Source organism: Hydra vulgaris, chromosome 09, assembly GCF_038396675.1.
Source record: "Hydra vulgaris chromosome 09, alternate assembly HydraT2T_AEP".
Taxonomy (NCBI): Eukaryota; Metazoa; Cnidaria; class Hydrozoa; order Anthoathecata; family Hydridae; genus Hydra; species Hydra vulgaris.
Window position 1 is genome coordinate 27677501 of NC_088928.1, and position 27799 is coordinate 27705299.

The 27799-nt window shown below is 26.6% G+C and overlaps 2 protein-coding genes across 2 annotated transcripts in view; both read right to left on the reverse strand.

The window, feature by feature from the left end:
* LOC105843323 (DNA helicase MCM9) overlaps positions 1-5293 on the reverse strand; it is a 63065-nt gene extending 57772 nt beyond the window's left edge. The window contains exon 1 of the mRNA XM_065805224.1: positions 4826-5293. Within this exon, the coding sequence (XP_065661296.1) occupies positions 4826-5213 (388 nt within the window). The 5' untranslated portion in view covers positions 5214-5293. The remainder of the gene's footprint in view (positions 1-4825) is intronic.
* Positions 5294-5821: 528 nt separating this feature from the next.
* On the reverse strand, positions 5822-27799 carry LOC100200804 (histone-arginine methyltransferase METTL23). Its single transcript, XM_065805227.1, has 6 exons — positions 27778-27799; positions 24763-24860; positions 12748-12852; positions 10915-11152; positions 10713-10797; positions 5822-6134 (listed from the first exon to the last, which is right to left on the reverse strand). Exons 2-6 carry the CDS (start codon positions 24841-24843, stop codon positions 5975-5977), a joined length of 669 nt encoding a protein of 222 aa, XP_065661299.1. The 5' UTR covers positions 24844-24860; positions 27778-27799; the 3' UTR covers positions 5822-5974.

Consider the following 27799-nt stretch of genomic DNA (forward strand, 5'->3'; position numbering starts at 1 on the left):
GAGTTGTTAGTGTAGCAAAGGGTTGCATTAAAAAATATTAAGGCTATTACCTTAATTGTTATACTTTTTATAAAAAATAAATAGCTATGAAGAAGTAATTATGTTATTTTATATTCTAAATGAAGCCCTCTAATGATAAGTACAATAAAAAATAAGTACGTATTTATTCAATTAAGTAGTTTAAACTTAATATTAAAAAAGTAAAGTTTCATTAATAGTTTAGCCACCCACTGAAAGTGTATATATGTATATATATATATATATATATATACATATATATATATATATATATATATATATATATATATATATATATATATATATATATATATTCTTGCATGAAACATCATTGATGATATAAAGAGAGTGCCTATCTAAAGTCTGTGTATATATATATATATATATATATATATATATATATATATATATATATATATATATATATATTCATATATATTTATATATATATATATATATTTATATATATATATAAATATATATATATATATATATATATATATATATATATATATATATATATATATATATATATTCTTGCATGAAACATTATTGATGACATAAAGAGAGTGCCAATCTAAAACCTTAAAAGTAAGTGTATATAAATCAAATCCTACCTGATATAGCAATCAAACAGGTTGATCCATTGTTTGACATTCATATCACTCCAGCTTCTATATCTAAAGTGATTTCCTGCTTTGACTATTCTAAAATTTGTGGTCTGGACAACATACCCGTTGAAGTCTAGCAGAAGTGTTCACGGAGGCAGTCATCTATACTTTTAAACTATTCAACAAGTGCTTATCAGAGTCTTGTTTTCCAGCTTGCTGGAAAGCAGCATCTATTATCCCTACTTTCAAAAATACTGGAGGGCGATCTAACTTATTTATCTACTATCTTATTAGTTTTCTTACTATCATAAGAAAGGTTTTTGTGCCTTTAATTAACAAACACTAAATCTCTCATCATGAATCTAATAACTTACTTTCTGATCATCAATATGGATTTCGATATTCTCATTCTACTGCTGATTTGTTAACTGTTATAACCAATAGGTTTTATCATGCATTAGATAGATGTGGACAGGTTAGAGATCTCTCAACATTTCTAAAGCCTATGATAAAGTTTGGCATGCTGGTCTACTCCATAAGCTCTTTTCTTACGGTGTATCAGGTAATATCTTTAAGATTATGGAATCCTTTCTTTCCAATTCTAATATAAAGTTGTCCTTGATGGACAACACTCTTCTTCTTATCCTGTAACTTCAGGGGTTCCACAAGGTTTTATCCTTGGCTCTATACTTTTTTAATTTACATTAACGATCCCCTAGAAATTTTCACATCAAAGGTGTCATTGTTTGCTGGTGATACTACCATTTATTCTTGTCTTTATAAGAAGCCAACAAAAGCTCTCTGATTGCTTGGAGGCAACATTTGAGCTTGAAAATAATCTCACTTCTGCTAAAGCATGAAGCTGTGAACTTTAACTCAGATAAAACTCCATTTTTTTCAGCTAATCGTTATCACAATCGCTATCTTGACTTTCCTATATTTATGAATGGTAATGTACTGGATGAGTCATCTATCCTTCATATTCTAGGATTAAAAACCCTATATCAAATCCATTGCAAAACTAGTATCTGGTAAGGTTGCATCTATTGTATCGTGCTTACCACTTTTTTACTCCAAATTTCATTTTTTATCTCTATAAATCTCTAATTTGCCCTTGTATCTATACAAGGGCGGATTAGAGATTTATAGAGATATATGTTGTATCTATACTGTTACCATACCTGGAGCAGATCTTCGAACAATACCTTTTTTCTTTTAGACAAATTAAAAAAATGCATTGTAAACATAGTTAGACCTGCTCTTGCAGCAAATCTTATACCATTGTCACATCATCGTAATGTTGCTTACTATAATGGATGCTACTCCTAAAAGCTAGTGTTTATCAGAGGTAGAAAAAGTAACAAAATTTTGTACTCAAGTAAAAGTACTGTAACTTGAGTGAAATTTTACTTAAGAACAAATAAACATTACAAGTCGAAAAAGTTACTTAAAAAGTAAAAAGTAACTTAAAAAGTAAAAAGTAAATGTTACCAAATTGCTTTTTTAACAACCATCCTCAGGTAACAGACCTGTCAAATACCAAACATAAACAACATGGTCTATTTTTTTCTGTATATATTTACAATTATTTTATTTTAGTAATATTTTTAAGTGTGTCTTTTTTAATATATAATAGGATATTAAAACTTATCATTATTTAACACTCACTTTACTGTTTAAAGCATTTTTTTTTCTTTGTGTTTGTAGAAACATAGAATTGGGAAGTTTCTCTATTTTTACAAAGATATGTGCAAACTATGCGTATATGTAACAAATGTTTTGAATAAATATTTTTTTCTTATAACGAGGAGCATCTAAAAAGGAACATCTTCAAATAAAGCTAATAATTGTGTAACTAGAATATATAATTAATTAAAAATAACAAGTTATTTTTCATGTATTTTCATAAAACTTTGTATAAAATGTAAACATAGTAAATCTTCATTTTAAAGTTTTTTTTAATTCTTTTTAAAATTCTAAGAGAAAGATTAATATTCGAAACGTAAGCGAGGCACCTTTTTAATGTCTTCGTAACTTCACTTGAAAAATATATGGAAACAATTTTATAAAACAGGCAATAATTTTTATCAACTAAAAAAATTAATTCATACTTTCTGTAAAATTAATTAAGAATATGCAATAAATTTTTTCACTCAGTAATATATATGATTTAAAATCTAGCAAAGTACAATACTTTAAAAAAAAACTCAAGTAAAAGTAAAAATATATGTTTAAAAAAATACTTAAAAAGTAAAATTTAATAAAATAACTACTCAATTACAGTAAAGCGAGTAAATGTAATTCATTCCTTTCCACCTCTGGCGCCTAATGTGCCATCTACTAAAATTCATTCTTTAGTTATTGGTCATTCAATTAAGTCTCATCCTTTTACTGACTATTCCTAAGTGCTTCAATGATTATTTTCATCTAGTTTTTTACTAAAACATCAGTTCTTTGGAATTGACTCTTCAACTTGTTTTCCTGCTGTGGCTAGAAGATTTATTGTGCATTAGAAGGAGTCGGAGAGGCTAGGGCTATTGCTTTTGACATATCTAAAACTTTCAACAAAGTTTGGCATGCTGGTCTTTTCCATAAGCTTGTTTCTTGTGGTGTATCTGGGAATTTTTTTGAGATAATCAAATCATTTCTTTCTAACCACTTTATAAAAGTTATCCTCGATGACCAATACTCTTCCTTATTTCCAGTAACTTCTGGGGGTTCCTTATTTCCAGTAACTTCTATCCTTGGTCCTATTTTGTTTCTTATCTACATTAGTGATCTTCCTGACAACCTTACATCTAAAGTAGCTATTTTTGCTGATGAACACTTTATACTCCTGCCTTGACAAAAAGTCTTCCTTTTTTGATTGCTTAGAACAGGCAGCTAATCTTGATTCTGATCTCACTTTTGTAACAGATTGGGGTTCGTAATGGCTTGTAAACTTTAACTCCAATAAAATTCAGTCAATTACTACAATACTGTCAACATTCCTATATTAATAAATGGCAACCCTCTTACTGAGTCCTCTTCTTTACATCTTCCTGGATTATCATTTACAACTGACATTTCATGGAGACCATGTATACAATCAATTGCTAAATTAGCATTTTCTTATTCCTGATTCCATTCTCCAACTCTACAAATCTTGTATTTGTCCCTGAATGTAATACTGTTGTCATATTTGGTTTGGTTCTTCTAATGACGCTCTTACTCTTTTAGACAAGGTCCAAAAAGGCTTTGTAAATGTATTTGGACCCACTCTATCTGCTAAGCCTCTTTCACATCGTAGTAAAATTGCATCTCTTTCTCTTTTCTACAAACACTATTAAAACCGTTGCTCAAAGAAGCTATTATCTCTAGTTCCATCAACTAAAACTGTCAGCAGAGTCTCATTCATTTACTGTATCTGTCCCTGCATGCTCTAAAAACTTTTATTTGTCTAGTTTTCTTTCCCTGCACTTTAACCCTTTAAAACTCTCTTCCATTTTTATGTTTTCCCGACTCATACAACCTACAACTTTTCAAATCTTCTGTTAACTGTTTCCTTGCTCTATAACGCTATTCTTTTTTTTTTCTAGTAACTCTTAACTTAAAAGAGGTTGCTTGCAACCTTGTTGGAAGTGAATCAGAATGAAATATAATTAAAAAAAATAGCTTTATAAACTTCATCTTTTCTCTTCCAGTAACTTCTAACTCTAACAGTGGTTTTTTGGTGAAAAGGTAGTACAGCGCTTAAGTTGTTTCTATATGCAGCAGCCTTCTTATGTAGCCTTCTCAGCTGTAGTGGCTTTCTTGGCTATGGGGAGGTGAATTAACATTTAAAAAAGAAAAAATAATGATGTTTAAAAAAATAAAAATTAAAAATATATATATATTATTTTTTTCAATTTTTTTATTTTTGCTTAAAGTTTTTAGGTGCATTTAATTATACATACTTAAGTATATATATACTGACTGATTTACATAGCTGTAGATGCAGCAGATTGCACACACATCAACTTATTTATCTAGCCATAGGAACAGTGGAGTGTACATACCTTAATTAATAGTTTTGGAACTGGCAGGTTGTCTATTAAATTAAAAGAAAAGTTTTTTTAATGCTTTTAAATTTCTTTTAATTTTTAATTATTCTTTTAATATATTACATTAATATAACAAAAATATAACAATAATATAACAAAAAGTATTTTAAAAACCTTTTACAGATAAAAAACTACCAACATCTTCACATTTTGGCAAGTGATCACGTGACAATTCAGGACAGATAGGGAGATTTGTAACCCTAATATGACAATTGTTTTTTATGCTCATAGATGATTTATTCAATGTTTCATATTTTGACATAACTTGAAGCTGAACACTGCAAACAGCACTGTCAAATGTAGGGAGAAGTAAAGAAGGATTTTTTAAAAACTGATATGAAATGTCCATACTTGCATCAAACATTTCAAATGCATTAACAATGATAGAGAAATGCTCTGTTTTATTGGCTGATAGCAAAATACGAAGAACATCTTCTTCATGGTATTTTTCAAGAAAAGTTTCAAATATTTTTTGTGCTTCAGATGTATCTAACTTGTTCATTTTCCAAACAAACAAAATTTTATAATTAAGTAAACACAATTTAGGTGTATATTATTTGTTCATTTGGCTATAGATAACTACAGAAAAAATACATTATAATAGAAAAAGTACAACAAATGTATAAATCTATATATATATATATACATATATATATATATATATATATATATATATATATATATATATATATATATATATATATATATATATATATATATATATATATATATATGTATATATATATATATATATATATATATATATATATATATATATATATATATATACATACATATATATATATATGTGTGTGTGTGTATATATATGATATATGTGTATATATATGATATATATATGTGTATATATATGATATATATATGTGTATATATATGCATATACATATATATACATATATATATATATATATATATATATATATATATATATATATATATATATATATATATATACATATATATATATATACGTATATATATATATATATATATATATATGTATATATGTATACATAATAAAAATTTAACTAATAATTTCTCGGATAAGCAAAATAATTTTTAAGGTTTAAGAAAAGAAAAAAAAAGCATAACTAAGCATAATTATATAAATAAATAACTTTTAATAAAAACACAATTTAACCATCAAATTACTTTTAAGTTATTTACATTATTCTACAATGTTTTAATCTTTTAAAATAAATAATCCACTATAACAAACTATAAACTAAAACGAATGTAAAAATATTATCTTGAAAAACATTTTGCACGTATTTCATAAACATATAACTCATGATTTATACTTAAACCACCCATGTAATCAGAATTCTCATTCAAATCATTGACATTAAGAAGTCTTCCATACAAATTCCACTTTGATAGTAAAAATTCTATCGAATAATCACAACTAAAATTAAAATTAAAAAAATTAAAATAAAATTTTAGACATTTCTAAAAGAGAATAAAAGTTCATAAGAGAAGATTATAAAAATTCATAAGAGAAGATTATATAAAATAAAATGAATGTCATAAACAAATTTAAATTAATAAAGGTAATTTATAATTTCTGAAAAAGTCTCAAACCTATGTTAATTTATTTGTTTTTAGACTGCAAACAGAATGTCAAAATTTGCATATCAATATTATTCAAAAGTTGCAGATTAATATTGTTCAAAAGTCGCAGATCAAAATTGTTCAAAGGTCGCAGATCAATTATCTTTCAACTGTTAAATTTTAATTAACATTTAATCAGAACTTTTAAATAACTTTTTCTCTTCTTTGCTTTTTTAAATAACTTTTTCTCTTCTTTGCTTTTTTAAATAATTTTTTCTCTTCTTTGCTTTTTAAGCATACTTATACTTATAATAGAGGACCCCATTTGCAAAACAAGCCTGAGTAAACTGATCCAAATAAACCGATTTTGAGAAAACAACGAAAAACTAAACTACTCTGAGTTGCGAATCAACAGAAATTGATATTTTCTTTTCCATTTTAAGGACCAAAATTTTTTTAATTGGTCTAATTTGAAAATAGATTATAGATTTTAGTATATAGAATGTGGAAATGGTTTTGCGGATGGGCTCCTCAATTTTTACCTCAACTACATCCAATTTGCAAAATAGTAAAGTTTTAACTTGAATTGTTTTCTTTTCTAATCAATTTATAATTAATATTTAATAAAACAACTGTTTGCAGTCTAAAAACAAATAAATTAACATAGGTTTGAGACTTTCAGAAATTATAAATTACCTTTTTTTATTTAAATTTGGCAATTTTCACTTTAATTTGACTTTTTTGTTTTGTTTTAATTTGGCACTTTTTACTTTAATTTGGCACTTTTTTCTTTAATTTGGAATTTTTTTATTTAAATTTGGCATTTTTCACTTTAATTTGGCGTTTTTTCACTTTAATTTGCCATTTTTTCATTTAAATTGGGTATTTTTCATTTTAAATTGTCTATTTTTCACTTTAATTTGTCATTATTTTTTCATTTTCACACAAAACTAAAACTTCATGTTTTAGTTTTGTGTAAAATGTCAAATATTTAATGCCAAATGAATGAAATACAAAAAGGTGCAATTTAAAAGCAAACTTGTATGGTAGCACCTACTGTTATCTCTAACATTGTATCACCTATTCTTATCTATGGTATGGTGTCATTTAATGTTATCTTCAAGTATAACATTTTATTTTGAGTTTTTTTTATCCATACTCTTGATACTTTTGATTGCACTCTTCTTCCATAGTTAGTGAGCCAAACAGACTGTAATTCATTCTCCCTGCTTGTTGATAGAATTTGATTACTGGTCCTCCTACTGTTGTAAGCCTTGCTATCATCCACAGGTTTTGTAGGCTTGAAACTTTGTTACCAGCTTTGTATAAGGTTTGTATCGGATGGTTTAATTTTACCATAATCTTCATCTTCATTGTTTGATACTCATTATTTGTCTTCATGACAAGTAGCCTTAATGTGTAAGTTAATATCAACTTACACATTAAGGCTAACATGCAACAACCAACCCTCGGAATTAGGGTCAGAGTTTGGCAATGCTGTCCTAAAAGTGTTTGAAGTTGGCAAAAAATTGCTGACCTCTTTTCTATGTTTTATGGTCAAACCATTGTTTTAAATTTTTTTTGCCAACTTGATGCCGACCTCACACATATTAAGGTTTGCAATTTATTGCCAACCTTATTTTTCCTAATTTCGAGGGCTGAACAACACTAAACTTTCTTTCATCCACTGTAGTGTGCTTGGCGTCATATGCTTAGGTTTCATTCACACTATTGAAATTCTATGAACAACTTTTGCATTTTGTTAATGGTGTTGATTAAAGATTCTAAAAGGAGTACTGAATATATTTGAATTTACTACATATACTTTCTTCTCAAAGTATGCTGCATAGACTAGTATTACCACTAATTATAAAAATGAATCCATCTGTTGCTTAAACTATTTTGACATAACTACTGTTACATAAACATCTTTGTATCTTATTAAAAAAAAAATTTAAAAATTTGCCATTTACAAAGTTTGTTCACTATAAATACATAATCGTAAGAATGGACTTAAAAAGTAAAAAAAGAACTTGGGACTTTAGTTGGCAATAAAAATCTTTACAAAAAGTCTTTATATACATAAAATGTAACAATAACAATGCTGTAAAAACACATACTTATAACTTATAATAATTAGCTTATAATAATTATGACTTATAATAATTAGCAAAACTGATTACTGATGCAAATTGATTTCACCACATTTCGCCCACCTCAACAATAATAAACTTTTTGATTGCTTATTTGTTTACTATTATTAGTTTAGGCTTAAGTTTATATTTAGGACACGAATCTGTAAATTCTCTCTGAAAAACTGAAAGAAAGAGAATAACAAATGCTTTTAAATTACACTTGTAACTAAACTTTAAACAAATGAACTCAACAGAGACCACATAAAGAGGCGGGCCAAGGGTGCAATGGCTATTTAAAAACATAAAAAGCTGTAGCTTCTGGCTCCTCCACTTTAAGATTTTTTTTTTGCTCTTAATATCATACAACAATATGGAAGCACGCATGATAGATGTATAATAATAATTGAATCTTTGTTTTTAAACATTAAACAAACAGAACTTTGCTTTCAAACTTTGAACAAGCTTATCTTTACTTTCAATCTCATGCAAAATACAATGATGAAAGAACTCTTACTTTCCAAAATATCAATACAGCTTGATGATTTCCAAAATATCAAGATGGTTTGAAACTTTGAACATGTTAAAAGATATTGAGAAGGTCCATATTGGAGCATTCAACATATGCATTATTATTCCAAACACTATAAAACAATATGTAAAAATGTTATCTGTACAATAGGTAGGGATAATATAACATTTTATCTCTACAATATGTAGAGATGAAAATTAAAAATAACATTTTTCATCTTTTAGATACTTAATTAAAATTTTAGCCATTAAAAATTTACAACCCCAAACTACAGGTAACTAAAATAGTAACAATTACTGAGATATTTTTTAATTTAAAGAACAGCATACTTTTTTTCTGAAATTGTTAAAAATATATTTAATTGTAACAATGTCAAATACTAATGCAGTAAGGAGGTTTTCTGCACTTTGACATTTAAAAACTTATCTTCAGTCTACAATGATGTAGACACACTTAAACCACCTACTATTTCTACATGTCCACAAACCCATGACAGACTTAAACAGTTCAGCATTAAAAAATAAGATGTACGATAAATAAAATAGAAAAATTAAAAATAAATATTATAAAGGGTTTTATTTAAAAACCTGAATATTTGAAAATTATGAAGCTAAATACTTGGGGAAACTAAAAAAAAAAATTAAACTTGGATTAATCTATCATGATAATAGATGCCTCTGGAGTTTCTTGGAAATGAATAGAGCACATTCTACCACTACATTAAAAATTGCTATGCCATTGCTGAAGCTCAATGCATTGAACTTTCTAACGTGCTCTTTTGTTGCGTACAAATTTTTACAAATGATTAAAAAATGATTTTTAACCAAAAATTTTTAACATTTTTTTAAGAAACAATTTTTTTTTTAATATGTAATTCACCTCCCCAAGGTTGAGAGGGCCACTAAAGTCAATGAGGTTACTTTATTGTGATAACAACCCTCCCTCAACTTTTTAACTCAAAAAACATGAGCTTTGAGTTGCTATGCGGAGAAACAAGTTGAGTGTAGTACTACCAAGGAAGTGGAGGGAACTTCTCAGAACTTCTTGCTTATGAAGCGAGTGCACTACCACTACACCACTACCACATCTACAGCAAATTATAGTGTTGTATTTATATTATTAAGACTTTTTAATATTTTATTTTAACAATTAAAAATTTAAAGCAACATTTTATTCAAATAATTACATAACTCATTTTTTTATTTTTTATTATTTTCATATCCATAAAATTTCCATATAAACTTGTTTTAAAATTATTGTAAAACTATGTTTAAAAACGTGTTTGCCATAAAAAACAACCTTTAATTTTGATATTTTTTAGAGATTAAAAATTTACAACTAAATATATTAGATGATATTTAAATGATGATGGTTTAAAATTATTATGTCAATTTCAAAAGAACTAATTTTATCAGCCCTCTGAAGTTGAAAAAATGTTGATAAATTATTGCCACTTTTGGTCAGCATCAGGTCAGCACAAAATTTTAAACACAAAGGTTTTACAATGACAACATATAAAAATTGGCAAAAAAAATTAAAAATATATGGTACCTAAGGACACAACTTTTTATATTTAAATATACTTTTTGCACTTTAATTCTAAAATGCGCACTTTAATTTTTCAGAAAAAGAAGAAAAAACAAAGTATAATGAATAAAAAGATTGCTTTCCCAGTCCAACCCCTTATTCGATGTAGCCTCAGTCCTACTCGCAGCATGCTACAAGAAAGTTATTTGTATTGAAAACTGGTCTACTTTGTGAAACTTACCTTCTTAATTGATAACTGGTCCAAAACACTGCATTTGGATTTTTATTTAAAAAGTATGATACTGTATATAAAATATCTTCAAAATCTAAAATATTTTAAATAATTATGAAAAAAATTTTAAATTTTTTTTTAGTTAAAAATATGACTGTAAATGCATAAGAACAAAAAATAAAACTATTAACATTAAAACTTAAATTGTTACCATTTTTATTATAAAAAGAATCTGATCCTAGTATAATATCAACAGAAGCTAATTTGAAAAGTTCATGTGAAAATCGACCCCAAGTTATAGGAACTACTGTCACATTAGCTACATTATTATATAAACAACTTTTTCGGCAACAAAGAAAAGAACTTTCATACAGACCATTATCTGATAAAAAAACATGTGAACAAAATTTAGCAGCAACAATACCAACAAGAGCAGTTCCACACCCAAGCTACACAAAATATATAAAATTAACAATTTAAACAGATAAAAAAACTAACAATAAAAAGATGTTTAAAAAAAATTTCTGACTAACTTTTTTATAAATTAGAAAATAATTAATGCACTAAAATAGTGCATTAGATTGATCATGTTAAAAATTTGCTTTTATCTGATTTCTTTTGATTATGCATAGTGCATTAGATTGTTAAAAATTTGCTTTTATCTGATTTCCTTTGACTATGCATTGAATAGTTATGCTCTCTTAATTTATTTACTGATTCACTTGAAGAAAAAAACCTTGCAAGTATTTATTCAATTAAATAGTTATTTTAAGTTCATTTTATCTTTAAAATTTTACAGTTTGTAAGAAATTTTGTAAATGCTTAACTATGATAACATTTTTGTTCAAAATAAAGAAACAAACTTTGTTCAGAATAAAGAAAAAAACTTTGTTTAACATAAAGAAACAAACTTTGTTCAACATAAAGAAACAATTTGTTCAACATAAAGAAACAAAGTTTGTTTAACATAAAGAAACAAACTTTCTTCAACATAAAGAAACAAACTTTGTTTCACATAAAGAAATAAATTTTGTTCAAAATAAAAAATCAAACTTTGTTCCACATAAGACACAAACTTTGTTCCGCATAAAAAAAAAAACTTTGTTCCGCGTAAAGAAACAAACTTTGTTCAAAATAAAGAAACAAATTTTGTTTAGCATAAAGAAACAAACTTTGTTCCACATAAAGAAACAAACCTTGTTCCTCATAAAGAAACAAACTTTAATCCACATGATGTCAAATAACAACTTTTAAAAACATAAAAAGCTGTAGCTTCTGGCTCCTCCACTTTAAAATTTTTTTTTTGCTCTTAATATCATACAACAATATGGAAGCACGCATGATAGATGTATAATAATAATTGAATCTTTGTTTTTAAACATTAAACAAACAGAACTTTGCTTTCAAACTTTGAACAAGCTTATCTTTACTTTCAATCTCATGCAAAATACAATGATGAAAGAACTCTTACTTTCCAAAATATCAATACAGCTTGATGATTTCCAAAATATCAAGATGGTTTGAAACTTTGAACATGTTAAAAGATATTGAGAAGGTCCATATTAGAGCATTCAACATATGCATTATTATTCAAAACATTATAAAACAATATGTAAAAATGTTATCTGTACAATAGAGATAATATAACATTTTTTCTCTACAATATGTAGAGATGAAAATTAAAAATAACATTTTTCATCTTTTAGATAAAAAATTTTAAAAAATTTACAACCATAAACTACAGGTGACTAAAATATTAACAATTATTGAGATATTTTTTAATTTAAAGAATAGCAAAAAATCTTTTGTTTTCTTGCACTTGTAAATTAAGAATCTCATAATACTAGCTTCGCTTGCTATGATATGAATTAAACAACCATCAAAAGAAAATCAAACAAACATTCATGAGTAATAATTCTTCATTTTCATACAAAATAAAAACTACATTCTTAAATTTGATAGAAATAATATTATAGCTTTTATCTTTATACAAAATTTAATATCTTAAAAATAAAACATAAAATTTTGATCAAAAAACTAATACCTCGAGCACTGTTTTGTTTTCTAACATAGATTGATTATTAAACAAGTACTGTGCAAGAAAAGGTGCTGAAGGCCAGGTAAACATTTCATGATGAGGTATGTTTACCTAGAGAAATGATTACATTTGAATAAATTATTACAAAAAAGTTTAAAAGAATTTAAGTACAACTTAAATTTCTCAAAAAAAATTAATAACAACAAACATCAATCAATGAAATTCATACATCAATAAAAGACAAAAACATCAATTAATGACAACAAATATCAACCAATAACATCAAAAATTAATAAATAACAATAAACATCAATCAAGGACAACAAACATCAATAAAAGACAAAAACATCAATTAATGACAACAAATATCAACCAATAACATCAAAAATTAATAAATGACAATAAACATCAATCAAGGACAACAAACATCAATAAAAGACAAAAACATCAATTAATGACAACAAATATCAACCAATAACATCAAAAATTAATAAATGACAATAAACATCAATCAAGGACAACAAACATCAATAAAAGACAAAAACATCAATTAATGACAACAAATATCAACCAATAACATCAAAAATTAATAAATGACAATAAACATCAATCAAGGACAACAAACATCAATAAAAGACAAAAACATCAATTAATGACAACAAATATCAACCAATAACATCAAAAATTAATAAATGACAATAAACATCAATCAAGGACAACAAACATCAATAAAAGACAAAAACATCAATTAATGACAACAAATATCAACCAATAACATCAAAAATTAATAAATGACAATAAACATCAATCAAGGACAACAAACATCAATAAAAGACAAAAACATCAATTAATGACAACAAATATCAACCAATAACATCAAAAATTAATAAATGACAATAAACATCAATCAAGGACAACAAACATCAATCAATGACAAAAAACATCAATCAATGACAACAAACATCAATAAATGACAAACATCAATCAAGGACAACAAACATCAATCAATGACAACAAACATTGATTGATGTTTGAGCAATCAATGACATCAAAATATTTTTATTAATTTTTGATAAACAAATCTATATTATTCTTACCCAGTTGACACATCATCCGGGCGACGTCTATCGGATGTCACATAAGATGTCTATCAGATATCTTACATGAGACATAATCTTATGTAAGATGTCCATCTGACATCAAACGTAAGACATTTATTAAACATCCATAAGATGTTTATCGGACATCCTAAGACATCCAACGGATGTCCCCGGACGATGCATGCCCACTGCATAATTTTATGAAAAACAAGTGAACCCCTTTGATTAACACAAGTATTAAACTTAATAATAAAAACTAAAAATACTTCAGCCTTGAACTCCAAAAAAGACAAAAGAAAAAAATGCTTTGCCCATTTCTTTTGATATTCTTTTTCATCTGTCATTTTTGCATAGCAATGAAACCAATATATACTTTGTTTAAAACTACTACAGTTAATAACTAAGACTGAGAACTATAAAACAATAATTTCATAACAAACTTAATAAATTTGTAAAAGCTTCAGCTCTTCCCTAAAGTCATATAAATATCAGGTCAGCTGTATGGTATTCATGATCACCCTGCCACTGGTAACTACTCTGGTAACATGATCACCCTGCTACTGGTACATGTAACCCAGTGCAACCTGTTCCATGTTCTGCTGCCTTGTGGGATTCGCTTTCCTAGGAAAGGCTAGAAGAAGTATACTTCCTGTAATCAATATCTAATATCTGTCATGCCTATAGTATTTTTTGTGTGTGTCTTTTATAGAGACATTTTAGTTACTGTGCTAGCGCACCTGTAATTTACTATATATGTATGGTTGTGTTCTGTCTAAATCTCTGACATGGTGTTTACTCACCTATAAGTTGTTATCTGTAGGTTTGTGTTCCGTCTAAACCTCTGGCAAAATGTTCACTTAGCCATAAGTTATTTTATGTATATTTTTGCTCTGTCTGAACTTTTGTTGTGGTGTTCATTCACCTGGAAGTTATTTATGTATGTTTGTAATCTGTCTAAATCTCTGGCACAGTGTTGGTTCAGGTTACTATATGTATAAATGTGTTCAGTTTAAATTTCTGATGCAGTAAAAGCTCAGTAATCAACTAGTGACTCCAACTATAAAACCTACACTTACCTTAACCTCTAGTATATTATTAGATGTAATATTTTTCCTAATGCATTTCTAAAATATTCCAATTAATGTTTTAAAGTACCGCTTAATGGAAGAAACTTCCTTTAACTACTGCAGGTCAAATCAGGTTCAGGATCATTACAATCACCCTGCTACTGGTATCATGTAACCCAGTACTACCTGCCCCATACCCTGTTGCCTTGTTGTATTTGCTTTTTTAGGCGAAAGCTAGGAGAAACAAACTTGACTTAAAAATCCCTTGCCTTTGGGCTCTTGGTTGAGTAAATCCTAGAGATGGTGTTATGATAAAAATACTCATTTAGGCAAATGTTAACTACATCCAGCTACTGTTTTGTAAGCAAAGATTTAAGGGGTAAACAAAATAATTCTGTTGATCACTCTTGCACACCTTCCTTTATTAGGCTGACATAGATATATATCTAAGTTGAATTGTTTCCTGCTTAGGATGATGAACGCTGGATCTCCTTGATTCTACTCATAGATTTTTGCTTGTGCCTCCTTGATAGTGGTTATGCAACACTATCTGTTATCTCCTAATAAGCGTACAGCTCTAAAACTCAGTTTAATGATTCTGAGCCCAGCTGGTAGTAAGGTTTCCCAAACTCTGTGGTAGCTCTCAGAGAGGCTGATTCCATGAAAACCTGAATAATATATTAGAGTATTAACAGTGCCATGTTATGCATGGATGGTGTCCGTGTTTATACTTTCAGTGTGCATAGTCAAAGCTAAATAAGGAGCCCTACATTAAGACTTTACGTTAACTATTATTATTACAATTCTTTTATGTGCTTCCAATTAGCACCTCTTCACTCTATGACCTTTCTCTTTGTACTTTTTCTACTCAAAACTGCACACTCAGATGTAATTTATGATAAAACTGACCATATCCTCTCTCTCTCTCTCTTAACCCCTCTACCAATATTTTTGTTAATGGTAACTTTATTGCTCATCACAATAATTGGGTTGGCTCTAATGCCATTCACCATGCTGGCACTAAAGCACATACCTTTGCATTTCTCAATCTCTTATTAAGACCTTTGTGACTTGTTTTTCTGACAACTCTAATCTTTTACCTTCACTCCTTGATTTATATCTTGTCTCTGATCCTAGCTTGTGTTCAGTTTCTCCTTTTTCTCCCTTAGGTGGTTCTTACCATGCAATGATCTCTATAAACCTTTTATCTCAAACTTCTTTTCCGGACTCACTCTATAATAGCATTACTTACTACTACCCTAAAGCTGATTGGGATTCTTTTTGTAATTTTCTTTATGACAGTCCTTGGGCTGATGTTTTTTCTCTCTCAGCTGAAAAATGCACCTCCTACGTAACATTAAGGATCCAGGCAGGAACAATTGCTTTTATTCCTTCTTGTTGGTTCCAAGTCAAGCCTCAATCTATTTTATGATTTTTACCTTCTTGTACAGCTGCTATATCTAATCGTCATCATTTTTTTTATCTTTTTGAAAAAACCAACTCTCTTGAGAACAAACATCTATTTATTATTGCAAGAAATCAATGTAAAAAGGTGCTGTGTGATGCTAAGCTCCATTATTCTCAGTTCACTAAATCTTGTATCTTAACTCAGAAGTTTTCTTCTAATTAGACTCTTGAATTTATGGCCATTCTTTTGCTTCCATTCCAATTAAACTGGTTAACCCATTGTTAGACATTCAAATCACTCCGGCTTCCATTGCTTAAGCCATATCTCAATTAAACTCTTCTGTGGCTTGTGGTCTTGACAACTTTTACTGTCATAGTCATAAAAAATTGTTTTCCAGAACTCTTTTCAATTCCCTTGAACTATTTAATAAGTGTTTGACTGTATCTTGTTTTTCTACATGCTGGGAAATGGCATCAGTGGTTCCAATTTTTAAAAAACTCTTGAGATCATTCAGACCCCTCCAATTATTGGCCAATCAGTCTTCTTTCTGTAATTAGCAAGGTCTAACTTACTGTCAGACAATCAATACAGTATTCAATTGCATGAAAGATGAGGTGGTGAGGCTAAGGCTATTGCTCTTGACATATCTAAAGCTTTCAACAAAGTTTAGCATGCTGGCCTTCTCCACAAGCTTGCTTTATATGGTGTATTTGGGAAAGTTTTTGAGATTATCAAATTGTTTCTTTCTGGTCGCTTTATTAAAGTCATCCTCAAAGGTCAACACTTTTCTTCATTTCCAGTAACTTCTGTGGTACCGCAAGGTTCTATCCTTGGTCCTGTTTTGTTTCTTATCTACATTAATGGTCTTCCTGACAACCTTACATTTAAAGTAGCTCTTTTGGTGATGACTCAACTTTATGCTCCTGTCTTGACAAAAAGTCTTCTCTTTTTGATTGCTTAGAATAGGTAGCCAATTTTGAATCTGACACACTTCTGTAACAGATTGGAGCTTGCAGTGGCCTAAAATTTTAATACTGTCAACATTTTTATATCAATGATGGCAACCCTTTAACTGAGTCCTTTTCTTTACACCTTGGATTATTGTTTACAATTGACCTTTCATGGATATCATATATACACCCAATTGCTAAAATAGAATCCACTAAGATTGCTTCTCTTTATTGTGCTCACCATTTTCTTACTTCTGATTCCAATCTCTACCTCTAAAAATCTCTTATTCGTCCTTGTATGGAATGCTGTTGAGTTATTTGGGCTGATGTTTCTAATGATGCTTTTTCTCTTCTAGTTAGTTAAGTTCAAAAATGCTTTGTAAACGGAGTTTACAAAGCATTTTTGGTAAACCGGATATACCTGCTAAGCTTGAGACTCTTTCACATTGTTGTAAAATTGCATCTTTTCTATAAATACTATCTTTCTCTTTTCTATAAATACTATCATGGTCGCATGGTCAAAGGAGTTATCAACTCTAGTTCTATCAACTCTCTTTCTCATTTGACTCATCATTCAACAAAGTTTCCTTTTTTTAGTGTATCTGTTCCTGCATGCTCTACAAACTTTGTAATAAATAAATAGATTTAAGTCGATACTTTAAAAATCTTCAAAAATGTTACTTGAATAAACAGAATTTTTTTGATCAAAACCATTCTAAAAATTTTTTGTTCACATTTTTTTAACAATTTACTTACACCATAAACCATAAAATGAAAAATTACAAATTTAATTATAACTTACAAAATTGGGTTTGACTAGTGAAAAACTAGTTAATGGAGAGGCATTTTAATAAAATAAGCAAAAGAATCTATGAGATAATACAAAATTTAAAGAAATATGCTCAGAAGTATGTGAGTGAGAGAAAACAATATTTAATATAGAAAACAAACATTTATGAGCTTGGATTTTATTTACTTTATTATTATTTTTTTTTAATTCCTTATCTATAAAATAATTTTTTGATTTTTCATTTCTTCATTTATCTTTTTTTTTTTTTCACTGTTAAATAAATACCTCCATCATTTGTTTTTAATTTCACATTTTTACCTCTTTATTTATCACAACAGGAAAAAACCATGACTTTATTTAAAAGTTTGAAAAAAGTTAAAACTGCAAGTTTTTTATGGTAAAAGATTACTATATCTGTAGGGTAGTCCAAGATCATCTGCATTTTATTTTTACTCCAAAAATGTCTGTTCAATATCATCTGGAAATTCAATGACCCCTAACAACATCTTTAGGAAGATGAAACTGCATCTGGTAATTTTTTTCCAAGTCCAATAACATCTGGAAGAATTTCCTCCAGATGTTACTACATCTGAAAAAAAACATAAATGAAACTACATCTGGTTAAAATAATGCATTTACATTTTTTTTTCCAGTTGTAACTACATCTGAAAAAAACATATATATATCCACATCTGGGTAATATGATATAATTTAATAATTTCATAAAACCCTGTAGTTATATTTAATATAATTGAAAAGATATAACTATATCTGTAGAATTCACAGGTGTAGTTATACAGATGTAGTTATTATTATCATAATTGAAAAGATTTAAATACATCTGAAAAAAATCTAGATGTAGTTGCACAGATGTTGTTATACTTAGATAATTTAAAAGATGTAACTACATCTGTAGTATTAAATACTTTTTACACAGATGTTATTAGACATCAATGAAATTTCAGATGTTGTTGGATAGATGTTATTATACCTCAGTGTATTTACAGATGTTACTGGACAGATGTTATTATACCTCAGTGTATTTACAAATGTTGTTGGACAGATGTTAGTAGACATATCAAAAACTGATGTTGTTACCCTGACCCTTTTTTATTATGTTTTTATAGTTTTAAATTTAATTTTTTTTTCTTAGGTTTTTTTTAATTAATAATTTATTTATGGTTCAAAAAATAGTTCTAAATTCTTTTGTTTTTTTTCAAAACCCAATATTTAATTGCAAAAGAAAAAATACAAATAATTATCCCAAAAACAAAAATCACCTCTAATAAATAATAGTGTGCTTTAAAATTTTTTTTTCTGTGTGTACGTAAATATGTTATTATTTACAATATATTATTTTATATACTTGATATATATTAGATTATTGTATAATATATTTTTAAAATTGTATATATTTTGGAATAAAAATTTAAAACTAACCACCAATAATTAATTTATAACTAATAAATTTGTTAGTTGATTTAAGTAATTTTTTCTTATATTGATATTTACAGCAGGGATGCGAAGTCCTATCGATTTTTAGGAGCTCCGGGACTCCGGACTCTGGGGTCAAAAAAGAGGGACTCCAGTAAAGACAAAAAAAAAAAGGAAGACTTTTTTTTTGTCTTAACCGGAGTTTTTACGGATGAAAAAGTCCCTAAAATGCTAAAATAGACTATTTAAAGTTTCTATTATACTGTAAAAAATTACTATTTATTATTGGTTTCATTGCTTTGCTGAAAAAATATTTCTTTTTAGTTAAAGGTATTTACTAATAATACTAAAATAATTTAGATTAGCGGATTTGTTAACTTTTTTACTTATATATATATATATATATATATATATATATATATATATATATATATATATATATATATATATATATATATATATATATATATATATATATATATATATATATATATATATATATATAAAGTTGGAAGTTACTGAAAAAGAAAAGATGAAGATTGTAGAGCAAGATAACGATTGATGGACGACTTAAAAGATTGCAAATTATATGAATCAGGAAAGCAAGATGAAGGAAGCGAATTCCAAAGAACTGATGTTCGAGGAAAAAATCTAGACGAATAAGCATTTTTGGAGCACTTAGGAAAAGTCACAGAAAAAAAGCTGACACTTAATTGAATGACGAGTAACGCGAGAATGAATTTTAGTAGATGACACAAGAGACGCTAGCTCTTTAGAGCAGTGCCCATTAGTATTTGTAGAAAAGAGAAAGAGAAGCAACATTATGACATTTTTATCAAACGAAAAAAAAAAAATTGAATCTAGATACCTTCAGACTGTCAGTGATGCTCATTTACTGGCAAACACACTAGATCCTAGATATTTTGGATCTAATCTTTCTGAAAATGAAAATGAAGCTGCCATGAATTTCGCAGATAAAGAGTTCAAGAATTTGTTACCAATAATATTCAAATTAAAAGCCAAATCTGCTCCATTCGATAAAAGCTATTTGTATAGTGAATCTGTTTTAAAAAATGTATCACCAATAGAATGGTGGAAATCTCTAAAAATTGTGGATTGTAACATAGTGGATATTGAAGGTTTATTAAATACACCAGCTTCTAGTGCTGGAATCGAAAGAATTTTTTCAACTTTTGACCTTGTTCATTCTAAGTTAAGAAACCAATTGGGGGTAGAAAAAGCAGCAAAGCTTGTAGTTATATATAGAACATTAAATAATGATGTATTGAATAATTTTGATGAAATATAACAGTAATATTGATAAAGAATAAAGTTTACTCAAATCAAATGTTATACTTTTTTTTTAATTTAAAAGGATAACTAAATACTGCATTTTTTAATAAAAACCTAATTTAAACCAAAAAAACCATGGTTTTTTTGGTTTTTTTAAAAAAACCTATGGTTTTTGGTTTTTTTCAAAAAAAAATGGTTTTTTTGCAACCCTGACAAACAGCATAAAACACAAACAGCGGTTGATATTACTTTGCTCTTTTTTTCATATTGGACACTTATATTTTTATTTTTCAGTTGAATTAGTTTGTGTTTTATCTTCCAAAGGCCATCAGCTGCAGTCATCTAAAGAAATTTGTAATTTTGAACATGTGCCATATATTAATTTCTATAGAACACATTCTAATATGAGAATTCAAATTTGCAACCCTGCCATAAAGCATTGCAAAGAAATTAAAAATCTAATATCAAAGCTATTGATCAACTTAAAAGTCGATTCGACAACATCACTACCTTGGTATTAATACCAAGGTAGTGAGTTTGTGATTTTATAATTAAAAAAAAAACTTTTTCAAACTTGAACTTAAAGTAATTCTATCTTTTTTCATTAAAATTAAAAATATTATTCTATTTAAATATTAATAAAATATTTTTAAAAATGCAACATATGTTAAGTAAACATAAAGTTGGTGCGTGACTTCAGCGCAACGCAATGGAGGATGTCAACTAAGAAAAAGTCAATTTTCAATTTGCATTAGATGAGATAGGCAAGGATAGCCAATCTACAGAGGACAATGCAGCAACAGTCTTGGCTGCTGAAGTTGCTAAAAGTATGAACATAATTCACTTTCAAAGATGTGCTTTCCACACTCTGCGACTGGCACACAATGATGCCTTAAAGAAGCTCATGATAAAGAATTTAATTAGCAATGCAAGAGAAGTTGTAAAAATTGCAAGAAATTCAAAGTGGGTTGACTACTTCAGAGATCAATCCCCAAACTTAATTCCTATTTTAGATCAGGCTACTGGTTTAATATGATTGAAAGGCTCATCAAGGTTAGTTAAGAAGTTACTATATTATTTTATCATTGTTATTAATTAATAGTATAAATCTATACTTTTTATTTAGTAATTCAATAATATATAGATATCGACTTACTAGTTTGTTTATTATTACTGAAGCTATTTATTAATTTATTTTTTATTGTTTGATTATTTTATCTTTTAATTTTCTACATTTTCTGATCTATAAACGGTATTACATCTAAACATCAAAATTTTTCACCATTGCAAATTTTGCTACAAAAAAATAAAAAATAATCATAGAAACATCCAATGCAACTATTGCTCTTTTTGGACTCATGCAAAATGTATTCCAATCGACAAACATACTTGCAGCCTGCTTTCCAATGATACTTCTGAATGGTTTTGCCCCTACTGCTTATCAAACAATATGTCATTTGGCAAACTCTCTAATCTAAAACTTAAATTAACTCTTAAATTAACCTCAAAAACTTATTTAATAACATGAACAATCTGTTTAATCCTACAACCAAATGCAAATACCTTGACATTATTGAACTAAATATATCTATTAATTTTTGTACAGAAATTGATCTCCATCCTAATATTTTTCCCATTTCACATAAATGATCTTTCCAGTCTTATTAGTACCATTAATACTTCTCCCATGGTGATAGAAATTACTGAGTCTAACTTATAGGCAGAGGTTTCTAGTATAACTGACATTGCCATACAAGATTATAAAATTGGCATTGTCCAACATAGTCAAAAAAAAGCGGTGCGCTTCTACACTTATATTCAAACCTTAATTACATAATTTGTAGTGATCACCAAATTTATGCCTCCAAATTTCTAGAGTCTGTTTTTGTTGAAGTTATAAATTAAGAGTAATACCATTTTTGGATGCATATATCAACATCTTTCTTCAAACAGCAATGAATTTTAAACTACCCATTTTAATCTTCTCTTTGAAAAATTAATTCATGAAACATTTCAATCTCTGACCACATGGCACAATTTATTTGCACTCCTAATAATTTACCCATTAAAAAAAAGTTAAAAACGAATCAAACTTCAATCTAACAACCCTAGATAACTTCTGGTAATCTTAAATCTATTTTTAATAGAAACATACTTTATAAAAAATTTATTAGATCAAAAAATGTGAATACCAAAAATTTATTATTTAATAAGTTAAAGTTATACAGAAATAAAACTAGCAATTTAAGATATTCTAAAAATTATACTATGCACTTTTTTTAATAACAACATCAATAATGTAATAAAAACTTGGAAAGGAATTAAGAAACTCAAAATTAATGAAAATATTATCTCAGATCATTCCAATGTTGCTAATATATTTAATAACTATTCAAGACAAACTAAAAATATTGTTGATTTTAAATCAATTTTTTTTTTTTTTTAATGAAACAAAAAGAATTTAATTTATTTGTTAAGGTTGTTTTACTGGCAATCTCAGAGGAAAATGTTACATTTATTGTTTTATAAATAAAAGATTATAAAAAAGCTTGCGCCGATTTTAAAAAATTTTTTATTTATAAAACATGGGAAGGAGAACAATAAAGAATAAATCTTAAATAAATATCATAAAGAGTAAGTAGATCTGGTGAACTTTGAGATAAGATTTAACAATCCTGCTAATTAACTTAAAGTCATATTAAAACTTCATTTTATGGCCTCAACAAATCATAAAAATTACCAAAGAGTTTGAAAAACATTACTTCTAGCCAGCTTCAAAACAATTAAATTGAGTTTTAGACATATTTTATTTATATAGACATATTATTATGAGATAAAAAAAAAGCTGCATAGCCACTACTAAAAAGACACAAGTAAATACCTTTGAGTAAAGTCAACAAGCATTAATTATTCTAGACATATTTATGCCAGATTTTAGATATCACACCTATGATAGCATATTAGATGATAAGAAGTAAAAGGCTGGTTAACAGAATTTTTCTTCTTACCTTTTAAGTTTTTACTTAGAAAACCTAATACAAGACAGTAGCTGAATGCAGAAAACAGGTATTTTTATTACGAAATCATCTCCAGTTTTAGCTTAACCAAAAGCCCTAAAAAAAGAAAAGTATTTTAGGCCAGACTAAAGATCTCAAAAAAATAATTTTTTTTCTTTTTTATCTAAATAAAACAGACAAACAAAGTGTCACCCACTAGTTAGAACCATAAGATAGAAATCACTTTACTATATAACAAATATAAGGATAGTTTATAGCTTCAAATGTAAATAATATAGACAATTACTTTGATGGAAGGTAATCTTTGATGGAAGGTAATCTTATTATATTTAGGTATAAGACAGTAAAGAAAAGTTATGAACTGTATCACTTACTGTAACAATATTATCTTAGAAAGCCTTGTTTAACACTTGTAGTACACACACATCATAAAACTTTTACATCACAAATTTAACTTGATCATATCTGTGCATCATACAACTTTTTATTTTGAAACTTTTTATGTCATGTGATAAAAGTCTATTGACAAGAACAAACTGATTAGTACAGAAACTTTAAGTCCTGACAAACAAATTCTAGCTGATTTTAATAAAAATAAAGTCTAGTAATGGACTAAAACCCCAATCAGACACAAGCAAGAGCTAACATCACTTTTTCATACCTTTTGATAAATAATGCAATCATAAACAGATAAAACTTACTATAAAAAAACAAAGAAAATTAAAAAATAAAAGTAAAAGCATTTTATTTGTTATTATTAGTTAGTAATAGTTATAATAATATAATTATTAGGGGTGTTATAAGAATAATTCAATATTTTATTTATTATTTTTATTAGACTTTTGTTATCAAATGTTTTATATATTATGTAATTAGAAACCATAAAACAACTTATAATGACAGTAATTTAATTACTTGGTGTTAAATAAAATGTTATTAAAAAAGTAAATAAAAAAATTAACCTCAGGAATAATCACTTCAAGATATTTGATACAAGCATTATCTGAACCATTCTTGAACACAAATTTTCTATTTGATTGCATTCGTAAACTTTGCTTGGCTAAAAAGTAGTCAATCAGTTAAATACTAGATAAAGAGGTAAAAAAAATTAAAAAAGATTAAATTTAACAATTTTATTTAAACAACGTTTTAAGTAAATGATGTAAAGCTTATGGATTTGTTACATATATATATTGTGTGTGTATATATATTATATACACATATATATATATATATATATATATATATATATATATATATATATATATATATATATATATATAGGGTAGAACCTTAAGGTACCCCAGAAATTACTCGGAAATGAAGAATAGTCTTCAAAGATGACTTTAATAAAGCAGTTAATGAAGCAACAATCTCAAAAATTTTCCTAGATACACAATATAAAGCATGCATATGGAGAAGACTATGCAAAACTTTGAAATTGAAAGCTTTAGATATTCTATTTTAGTGGAATCTGAATAGCACTACCACATCTACCAAATTTTCCAGAAAGTAGTTTTGTATTGCAGAACCATGTTGTTTACCTAAAAAAAATATTTAGTTCTGCAGGATTTATTTTAAACTTTTAATGAATAAATCTAGAAAATGTTGATATGTTAGTGTTTGTATAAGAAAATTTGAAAAAATCAAAGAAATGATACTGTTTGTATAAAATACTACAAACACAACTATTTATATAATACTTTTTTTAGGTTGATTTTATCTATCTAAGATCCTTTTTATATTAATTTGCTGACTCAAATTTTATATCAATCCTGACTTAGTTTTGATATAAATTTATCTCAGGCACCAACCACATGCAACAAAATCAAGTTGATGCTTTGTACTAAGTACAACAGAGATGACAGTTGTTGTATAACAACTGACATCACTGATGTTCTAGGATCTCATAGGAGTGGTAGAAAAATCATTAAACCCTGACTTTTTCTAAAAAATAAAAATTTATATTGAATAAAAAAAAAAAAAAAACACCCAAGCATAACAAAAACTCTGACTGTAAGAAAAAAAAAGAAAATTTGATCCCATTACATTATAGTGGAAAACAGTTTCTTCTTGTTAAAAACAGTTTAAGAGGTCATTGCATTAAACATCATATAAAATTTTTCAATAGTCCTTTAAAAGAACATTTCTTTGAAAATGTAACAGAAAATTTTGTTAATTGTTTTCAAGTAGCTCTTCATTGCTGGTTGAGTAAAAGTTAAGCAGACTTTTGTCACTATTATATATATATATAAATATATATATAAATATAAATATATATATAAATATAAATATATATATATACATATATATATATATATATATATATATATATATATATATACATATATATATATATATATATATATATATATATATATATATATATATATTTATATATATATATATATATATATATATATATATATATATATATAAATATATGTATATGTATATATATATATATATATATATATATATATATATATATATATATATATATATATATATTATATATATATATATATATATATACAGTATTGTATATACATTAATAACATCCAGCACAATTTTTATTTTTATTAGACTTTGATAAATCAATGATTGTTTGACTCTTTAAATATAAAAAAAGTGAATTGATGAGCATCATATTTTCTTTCAAAGAAATATAAATATTCATAAAAATATTATTTAATGTGCTAATTGTCTTCTTATTTTTTTAAGTATATCTGATAACATAAATTAATTATGATGGTCAAATCTACCAATCCACTCTATTATTTCAAACTTCTTTCAAAATTTTGTTTGTTTTTGAATAAAACTTATTTGCAAATTATTGGTAATTATTTAAGAATTTTTGTTCAAACTATTATAATATTTGAAAAATTTGTGTAAAATGAAATAAAAATATCTAATTAACTAACTACAACATTTCAACTATAAATTAAACTATTGAAATGACTAGAAAACTATTGATAATATAATAAAATATAAAATCATAACAATCAGTGAACAAAATATCTATATGAGAGAAAATGCAAAATGTTTAAACACAACGTATGCAACTATAAGCAAAACAATCAACTGATATCACAAATAAAATACGTTGTATTATTTATTAGGTGCCTCCTATCGACATTTTCGGAAAATACATGGGAACTATCTTCCAACAAGATAATGTTCTATACTGCTAAGATTTGAAAGCAACTTTTTTTTAAGAAAATAACATTAAAAGTGTCTTAGCCTGCCAATAGTCCAATTCAATTACATAAAGAATTTGTGTTCTTGGTTAAACCACAATCTTAATAAAATTGAATTAAAAGATATGGACCAGCTAAAAGAAGAAACAAAATTTCTTAATTATGTTGCATAAGATACTAATCAAAACTTAAAGAACTCCGTGCCAAAACAGATCAACAAATGCTTAAAAGCTAAAGGATTGTCAGGAAAAAAAAAAGTGTGCAGCTGTGTTTTGCAATTTTTTCTTCATTATGGTTTGTTAATTTAGTGGTGGTGGTGTATTTATTGTGGCCACTTAAGTGTTTATATGAATAATAGAAAGAAAAAGTTTTTTTCTTTTGTTATTCGTATGAACACATGTTTTCATTTCAATATTTTTGTTTTAATATTTTTTTCATCTATCAATTTATAATAAATTTAAATTGTGATCATTTGATTTATTTCAATTTTGTATAAATGCATGTATATATAAATATTTATATATGTAATATATATAAATATATATATATATATATATATATATATATATATATATATATATATATATATATATATATATATATATATATATATATATATATATATATATATTTAAAGAGAGAGAGAAAGGAGAGAGAAAGAGAGAGAGAATTATTTTATGTTATTTTTAAGAAATTAAGTAGCATTTGAGTATTTCAGATAAAAGATTATATCCCGACAAAGTTGTAGGGATGTAATCTTTAATCTGAAACACTTACAAGGTATTTAATTTCATAAAAA

Excerpts from the sequence above, each read along its gene's own strand:
- LOC100200804 (XM_065805227.1), bottom strand. The coding sequence starts at position 24,843 with ATGCAATCAAATAGAAAATTTGTGTTCAAGAATGGTTCAGATAATGCT. Across the intron at positions 11,153-12,747 it reads AAAACAAAACAGTGCTCGAG|CTTGGGTGTGGAACTGCTCT; the intron begins GTATTAGTTTTT and ends TATTTTGTGTAG. Across the intron at positions 10,798-10,914 it reads TTCTTTTTATAATAAAAATG|ATTTTGAAGATATTTTATAT; the intron begins GTAACAATTTAA and ends AAAATATTTTAG.